The sequence below is a fragment of the Aplysia californica genome, unplaced genomic scaffold (genome assembly GCF_000002075.1).
Source record: "Aplysia californica isolate F4 #8 unplaced genomic scaffold, AplCal3.0 scaffold00185, whole genome shotgun sequence".
Taxonomy (NCBI): Eukaryota; Metazoa; Mollusca; class Gastropoda; order Aplysiida; family Aplysiidae; genus Aplysia; species Aplysia californica.
The window spans coordinates 1128663-1137766 of record NW_004797455.1 but is presented as its reverse complement, the minus strand read 5'-3'; the positions used below and the strand labels follow the sequence as shown (position 1 = coordinate 1137766).

General features: G+C 36.0%; 1 protein-coding gene across 2 annotated transcripts in view; it reads right to left on the bottom strand.

Moving 5' to 3' along the window:
* Nucleotides 1-619: 619 nt before the first annotated feature.
* The window catches only part of LOC101860895 (myosin-9), a 45202-nt gene continuing 36717 nt past the window's right edge, over nt 620-9104 (bottom strand). The window contains exons 30-32 of one of the 2 annotated variants that reach the window (XM_005098530.3): nt 7967-7979; nt 3925-4029; nt 2939-3026 (exon numbers count right to left, since the gene is read on the bottom strand). In XM_005098530.3, coding sequence (XP_005098587.1) covers nt 3955-4029; nt 7967-7979 — 88 coding nt within the window. In that variant the 3' untranslated portion in view covers nt 2939-3026; nt 3925-3954. Of the gene's footprint in view, nt 3027-3924; nt 4030-7966; nt 7980-9104 lie in introns of both variants that reach the window. The other variant, XM_005098529.3, reaches the window with a different exon arrangement.

Genomic DNA, 9104 nt, shown 5'->3' with positions numbered 1-9104 from the left:
CAAAAAATTCGCTAAAGTCACAAATAATACCTCTCATGAGCATTTTTCTGAAAGCAGGTGAAAATATTATAATGTTTCTTTATCCAATTTAAAAGATTTTCCCCTTAGGTATAACAAAGAATATGTTAAAATCTATATTAAAATTATTATTTCTTTATCGTTTTAAAATCTCTAAATCTGATGAATATTGCTAATGATTGGGTGTTCTTTGTGAACCTACAGATAAGTTCTTAATTCTGTCCAGATGTATCGCTGATATATCTGCAAGGCTGGGGTGTCTCAGTTTTGTTTCGTTTTAACATGGTCCGTCATAAACAAGTACTTATTATTGTCACTAGAAAACATCGGAAGGATTTAGAAATTGAAAACATCTAGTTTCTCTCGTCAAAGCATGAGTTTGGCAATAAACGAATGAATTCATTCTTGCTGCTATGCATCATCAGAATGATGTAACCCCACTCAGTACAAATATCATAACTCAAACAAAAATTGAAATACTGCTTTCAAATAAAAGGCTATCCATTCAAAAAAGTGTGGATTATGCTCTTGGGCTGTATCTGATTCGACAGCTATACTGATTTGCTTTCATAAATAAATTTGGTGAGTGTATTTTTTTTCAGTTAAAATGTATTTTTCTCATCCCTCATTCTGACCCTTGCTATACATGCTTATGTTCAAAATTTATCCTTGTTTCATGTCTGAATGCATTCCTCATTCAATTTTCTTCAATTTGATATATCACATGTTACTTTTTGAGTGATGGCTTTGCTTATGAAGTTACTTTGTACGTCACCCGTAAAGCCATATCGAGCCAAAAATTAATTACGTCTAGACCCTGAAAAACGAATTCCAGAAAGAGTAAATCTATCCCTTTTCCAATCCGCACAAAACTTTCTATGTTCTGTTGTATACCTGTGTGTTTTAAATCCATTAAGATAGAAAACTGTAAGTTAACTCTTTTAGTATTCCGTAAACTAAAAATAAATGTAAGCACATTACCAGAAGCAAAGAAGATGACAAAGGTATACAAAAACCATGTCAATCTGTAGCGATTTGTACCAACAAATCTGATCCAATTCTCTAACAAAGTAACAACAGTGAAACAATAATTGATCATCGAAGGACATGTGCATGCCTACAATGGCCAAAAACCACAGCTTCATAGAAAAATACAAAAACCACAAAGAACAAGTCTCTGAATTTTGTCATGAATTAGGAATGAGGTCAACAACTTCCTTGAGCAAACTGGCTTTCATTGAGATAAGTAAATGCGACAATCAACAAAACAAACAGAACTGATAACATAGAGATGGAAATTTATACCTGTTGAGCCAAGTCATTTGTTGAACCAAATGATCACAGTCAATCTTAGCGAAAACTAATATCTCTTTAAACAATGACAAAAGCCATCCTAAAGATTTTGACAACACATCACAAAAGAGGTGATAGAAACAAAATAAAAGTGTAAAAACCGGTTACGCTACACAGATCATATTATTTCAAGCAGGAACCTTTGGATACAAATCTTTTGTACTGATAATTCTCCACCAAGAATAATTTGGATAAAAACTGGAAAAGCCATTAGCACAGTCTGCAAATCTCAATAGATGAAATATACCGGTACTGAATTCCTTGAACTCTCACACTTAAATAACAATTTTTCTCATTATTTTCCTGTCAAATCTGGTGCAGCCCTTCTGTTACTGAAAACTTCTGTGAAGGAAATCATTTGCACAGATACCATGTTTGTTTTTTAGGTGTGTTGTTCAGTTATCCTCCTTAATAATAATAATTGCATTATATAGAGAATATTCATGCTATAGGCTTTACAACTACCATTATTTCAGCAAACCCTGGAACACTCAGAACATTCTCAGCTTCCCATGAGGCGTATAGTGCAGGCTGCCATACAGGTATTAAAACACTAACATACTGACAAAGATCTGTCGTTGTCTATTGCCATGTAACCATTCGAACGCGGGAGGGCGATTCGCGTAAAGTGCCTTTCCTAAGGACACAACCATCAGGCCGAGGTAAGCTTCAAACCCCCAAACCAGCAACCTCAGGATTATAATTTGAGTTGATCTCCCCAGAACCATCATGAGGAAACCAATGCTGCAGTAAAAGCTTCAATCATTAAACTATATTATTATATGAAGAGCAGCCTTAACTAATACAATAAAAACTCTCATGACCACAGAGAAGTTACAACTGAGCTGCAACATCTTGTGCGCAAAAAGCAATAGAAGATAGTATTTGTGCTTAAAGTAGGCCTACTTATTGTAATTCTTTATAATAGGAAATCATTCTTGTTCAAAATCACAAATTAACATATTTCATCAAAGCCACTGATAGAAAATACCCCAAAAAATATTTGCATTCAGTTCTAGTTATCTACATCATACATGTACAATTATAACAAAGCCCAACAAATAAGGCCAAAGATTACAACAGCAAATGTTCACTTCACCTGACACATCCCAAATGCATCTGCCATTTGATACAAAACATTGCTGTCCAGTGTTTAAGTTTGGATGCTTCCCAAGAGATTTTAAAGCTACATCAATTAAATTAAAGTTTATAACATTTCGTCGTCATCCTCATCTTGATGTGCCATCTTTTTCAATAATCTTTTCTTCTTTCTCTTTCCCTTTGGCTTCTCATTATCTCTCAGAGGAGGCAAACGACCTGAAAAGTTGTTAAGTTCTTGTTCACTACTCATACCAACTCCCATACCCACATAATCCATCCCCTCATCGTATCGATTTTGTCGATTTCTTTCGCTAATCTCATCATCATAACGATTCCGCCTATCTCGTCCGCCATAATCATCCTCACGCCACCTCTTCTGATCATAGCCTTCTACCTGACTTCTCCTCCTGGAACCTTCATACTCCTCCTGTGGTTCGAACTTTCTTTGGGAAGATCTTGAGAACTCTGTGAATGGATTTCTTGTTGCTGAGTAATCATCTCTTGCATTTATACTCATCCTTGAGCCTTTCCTTGACAACTTCCTAGACGTTGCACTGAAATAACACATAATTTCAAAAGTCACCAAGGTTTCAAAAAAAAAAAAAAATCACCAGACGTTCCTGTCTCTTTAGCATCTACCCAAACATTTATATTATACATACCAAAAGTCTTTACCTTTATCCCTGGAGAATAGAGACCATGGGCGTGCATAGTAAGTCAGGTAGGCTTTAGTTCCCAATGGAGACCTCAACTAGACTTTCATTGTCTTTTCTTTCTTTCTCTTCTGCTTATTTCTTTTTATTTCTATCTCAAACAGGTTAAACACTAGTAATATTTACTTCTACATTTTCACTTAAAAACAGGGTTAATGTATTATGCCATTTCCAATAAAAGCTACAGTATGATTGACTGCTATCAAAGAATCAACCTCTAACATAGCATATTTGCTAGGAGGATAGGCAACACATTAAAGATCAAACCATTTTCTGACAGCAACTGTACTACAATGCCATACTGATTTAGAACAGCCAAAATGGCAGCTCAGATTCAATGAAGTCGCTTGCAGGGTGAACAAACCCCCCCCCTCTTCCCCCCCTTGTGGCTTTGCTCATTTTTTCTCCCGCAACAAACTTTATGGATTCCTGGAAACCATCTATGGCATTTGTATTGTGAACCATTATTCGCTTGGTCAATTGTTTATTCTTATGCAAAAAATCAGCGGCCTTCTTTCATACCACATGCACACACACACATACACACGTGTCTTAGCAAGTATCTGGGTCGGACATGCGGCCAGCACATGTCATGTTCATTCTCTCAAAAACTGAATTTAGCAGTTACAATTGAAGAAGTAGCTTTGACGATTACTACTCTAAACACAGTCTTATGTCTTCTTGCTCATTACACAAGGTAGACAATAACAAATTAATGCAAAAATAGTCACAAAAATACCTCTTATTCAAAGACATCACAGACCCCCTTCTATGCAACGGGGCAGGGTTCGAGTACTGTGCTGTGTAAATCCGATCTGCCAGAGTGCTTTGTGATGGCTCGGGCCTGAAAAAAAAAAAGAAAAACTTTTGACTGGACTTTTGGTGAGGTAAATTAACATTATCAAATATTTTTTCATCCTCTTGAAAAAAAACAACTAATTCCACTGCTGCATATTCACCAGCAACAATCATAATTTCAATGCTACAAATATTTCAGAGCATTTTTGTGAAAATGGACATTGATTTAAGACATGTTTATTTCCCTTGATTGAGCCAGTTAAATAATCATAGTACATCAATGTGTAATGTATAATATTACTGAAACAAATTCTTCCCCGTCTTGTTTGCCTCTCCTAAAAATAAATTGTTTGAATGGAGAACTATTAGATTATGATGTATTCACATACCCCTTTCTAAGTAAGTCCACGTTTCTTCAATCCAAATACACTGGGTTTTTTTTAGCAAAAGCACAAAACAAACGTTTTTGGAGGGTTTTTTGGTAGAGAAACAAAACCTTATCTATTTACATTTGAGTAAACTACAGAATGAATGACAGAACCCCTAAAATGTTAAACAGAAGCCATCCTGACCTAAGCCATACCCCAGAGGCGTTTTCATGTTCATAGTTCAGAAATACAATTAAGGAACTTGAACCAACCCAAAAAATTGAGAGAAACAAAACATAAATAAAAGGAAACATTATGAAATAACACTCTCAAAGGTGAGCAAACAATGATTTCGTACTGGAGCACCCCTGCATTCTAAGAACAGATTCCATATATTGTTACAAATTACAGTTTCATAAATGATAATTCAATCCCAGTTGTTATAAAAACATTTGTAAAGTAGCAAAATATCAGGCCATTTAATCCAACAAAAAAAGAAAAGAATTCATTTAAATCCCATTTTATTCCCACTACACAAGATGGGATTGCCAAAGGTGCATGTAAGGTTCCACTAATTTTTTCTTCTGGTGTGACTTTTATGATGGAGAAACTTAAGCAGATGTCCTGGCTATCACAATGGTCCTTTCCGACTTGCTTGAAACAATATAAAATGCTTGCAAAATAGAGTTCCACTCAAATCTTTTGTTAACATTCACTAACTTGCATTAGTAGAAACATAACATAGACAGAACTATCTGAAAATCCCTGACCTTACTGTTATACACTCAGTGAGGTGTGCAAATAAAACAAATGAGGAAAATATTCAAATAAATTCAGAACATGAATAAGCATGAAACCTACTCGATGCAGAAACACGACTCAGACTGCAAGCTCTGAAGCAAAAACATCAGGAACCTGATGCATTCCTGGATTTGTGTCCGCAAAGTCCATAAATAATTTGGGACTTTTAATTTTAAGGTGGTTTTTTTTTACACTTTGCAGTCACACAGCCAGCAGTAGTAAATATCCAATCTGGTCACCCAGCTAAGAGAGTGACTGCAATGGACTTCTCAGGCCTGGCGCAGTGACTGGTACGGATAATTTTCACCGTCGCATTATTGCACCAAATGACCGCAAAGTGATAAACACCTACACGGAGTCAAGCATGGAGTCTTCTCAGAAAAAACTTGAGGTCAAGTGCATACCTTTCACATGTAAAACAAACCTTGGCTACTTTGACAATTGAAAAATAAAGAAGAAACAGATCAAAAAGAACATGCAGAGTACTTAAAATCAGCCCATATATAGAGAAACATAAGGGACAATAAATTCTAGTAAGAAACTTGGCCTAATTACTTTATATGAACATTGCTTACTCAGTATAGTTAACAGCCCCTTCAATCTGGAAGGGAAAAATAGAGAACTAAGAAGATGGAAAAATGAGAGACCAAAGGAGGGAAACATGAACAATAATTACCAGAGAGCTTCATGACTCACAGGTGACCTCAAAGGAGACAAAGTTCACTCTAAGAGGTTTATATCTCACACATGACTCACAGGTGACCTCAAAGGAGACAAAGTTCACTCTAAGAGGTTTATATCTCACACATGACTCACAGGTGACCTCAAAGGAGACAAAGTTCACTCTAAGAGGTTTATATCTCACACATGACTCACAGGTGACCTCAAAGGAGACAAAGTTCACTCTAAGAGGTTTATATCTCACACATGACTCACAGGTGACCTCAAAGGAGACAAAGTTCACTCTAAGAGGTTTATATCTCACACATGACTCACAGGTGACCTCAAAGGAGACAAAGTTCACTCTAAGAGGTTTATATCTCACACATGACTCACAGGTGACCTCAAAGGAGACAAAGTTCACTCTAAGAGGTTTATATCTCACACATGACTCACAGGTGACCTCAAAGGAGACAAAGTTCACTCTAAGAGGTTTATATCTCACACATGACTCACAGGTGACCTCAAAGGAGACAAAGTTCACTCTAAGAGGTTTATATCTCACACATGACTCACAGGTGACCTCAAAGGAGACAAAGTTCACTCTAAGAGGTTTATATCTCACACATGACTCACAGGTGACCTCAAAGGAGACAAAGTTCACTCTAAGAGGTTTATATCTCACACATGACTCACAGGTGACCTCAAAGGAGACAAAGTTCACTCTAAGAGGTTTATATCTCACACATGACTCACAGGTGACCTCAAAGGAGACAAAGTTCACTCTAAGAGGTTTATATCTCACACATGACTCACAGGTGACCTCAAAGGAGACAAAGTTCACTCTAAGAGGTTTATATCTCACACATGACTCACAGGTGACCTCAAAGGAGACAAAGTTCACTCTAAGAGGTTTATATCTCACACATGACTCACAGGTGACCTCAAAGGAGACAAAGTTCACTCTAAGAGGTTTATATCTCACACATGACTCACAGGTGACCTCAAAGGAGACAAAGTTCACTCTAAGAGGTTTATATCTCACACATGACTCACAGGTGACCTCAAAGGAGACAAAGTTCCCTCTAAGAGGTTTATATCTCACACATGACTCACAGGTGACCTCAAAGGAGACAAAGTTCCCTCTAAGAGGTTTATATCTCACACAAGCATGAAACCAAGACTTCAATTTGTTCATCTTTGACACTAAGAACTACTGTCAAGTGGCAAACTTTCTGATCACAATCTCTAAAAGGCATTTTTTTTTAAAATTCAGACTTTAAAAAAAGCTTGAGTTGGAGTAAAGAAGCAACATAGACACAATAATAATAATCATTTAGGGCAGGTAAAAAGTAAGACAAACTGATAGAAACTACAAAGGAAAAGAAAAGATACAGGACCCTCCAACCACTTGTACCATAAAAGTTAACTAAACTAAAAGTTGGCCAAACAAAAAGTTTCAACATTACAAGGAAATCATAAAAATTATGAAAATTATCACAACAAAGACAAAAGAAAAAGAAAAGCAGGACAAAAGTTAGGCTGACATCACACTTTATAAGTCCAGGTCCAGTCTATTGACAACATCAACCACAAAATGAGCCAGCAGTGAAAAAGCAAAAGCACTGAAACTGCACTGAGAACAACGCATCAGAGATATTAGTGGATGTAGAGCACCAAAAAAAAAATTGCTAAAAAAGCAGACTACATCTACAATCCAATGTTTCAAAATATTTTTTTTTAAAGATTAAACCAGAAAACAATAAAGGATTTAGTAGGAGCAAAAACTGAGGTAAAACTTTGTACCAGAATTAATAAAACATTTGAGAGAATCTTCATGCAAAATTAACTGAATATTACAACCTTTATCACACATGTACTTTAAAAATGGCAACACTTTTATCAAAAACACCATGCACTTGAATATAGACGAATAACAAGCGTGAGTTGCCTTAAGTGTTTTTTTATATTTGATTTTTTTTTTTAAGAACTTTCAAATACCAAAACACCCTGAGGGAAACGTGAGCTTGTGCTTCCTCAAACGATAAATTAGAGGAAACAAAAGAGAAAGATCTATCATTGAAGAGCTATGACATTTTTTTTTTTGCCATTTTGAAAAGACACTGCAACCAACAAGTGCATAATTCTACGTACGTACGCTCCAGATCTGAATATTTTATGTCAATAGGAAAAATTTAAGAGAGGTAAATTCAGATTTTCATTTTTAAGAGGTATAGACTGCAAAACCATTGTTCTTTTGTCCCAGCTTGTCAGCATGACTCAAGAGTTAAGAGAAAATTTACATCATATAAAATGAACAATACTCAAAACAAATGAATGTTATCTCAAAAACATACAAAATTATTTATCACTCAAATTAAATAATAACACCTTGCAGATCTCTATTATTTAGACAAATATTTGTCCTCTAGAAAAAAAGTAGTCCCCTCCTTAAAAGTATCATATCGTATTGTATCTCATCATGTGAGTAGAACACCTTTTTAAGTGCAGTAAGAATGTTTCAGAGACAGGTTCTCTGAGATAAACAAGCCAAGGAATGTTGGGGAGGAGGGGAGTGGGTGTCTTGAAAAAACAACCTGGGATAAAGGAAACCACACTGAGTAGTCCAGTGGTCCAGCATTCTAGCATGATAAAACCCAATATTGCCATGCCCCATTTTCTGAACTAAGAAACTTATAACATTTAAAAGAAAAAGCCATCCCAGGATTGCCATGTTGCTGTTATCCCAAGATGTCAATGTTTTGTTGTTTTGTTGTTTTTTATTGTTGTTTTTTTTTTAGGGGGGGGTTTCAACTGAAAAGTTTATAATACACTATGAAAGCCATTGAAAAGTAATTATGGACAGTGCACTGAACAACTCCACTTTAAGAACAATTTGCTTTTCCAGCCTCTGTGACAAGAAACCCGATATTTACTCTGTTGCTGTCGTAAATAGTTTCATACAAAGATTATCAACAGACAATTCAACAAATAAGCTTGAGTGGAGGATCAAAAGAAAGAAGAAACAATGCACAAAAACAAAAGGCAGACTCTTTAGAAAACAGAACACTTCAGATCCTACGTATTAATTTTTTTCAGGCAATGAAGACTCACAGCATAAGCAATGGGCAGCTTTACCTTGGCTACCAGGTAAGGTCACTACAGCAGTCTCCGCCTCAGATCCCAGTGCTCAGGTATACGACAACAAATTGGTTAAGTTAGCCGAATGGGCAAGTTTTGAATGTGATTGACCAACTATATTGTCTGAACATGCCACAAATTTCAAAAATTC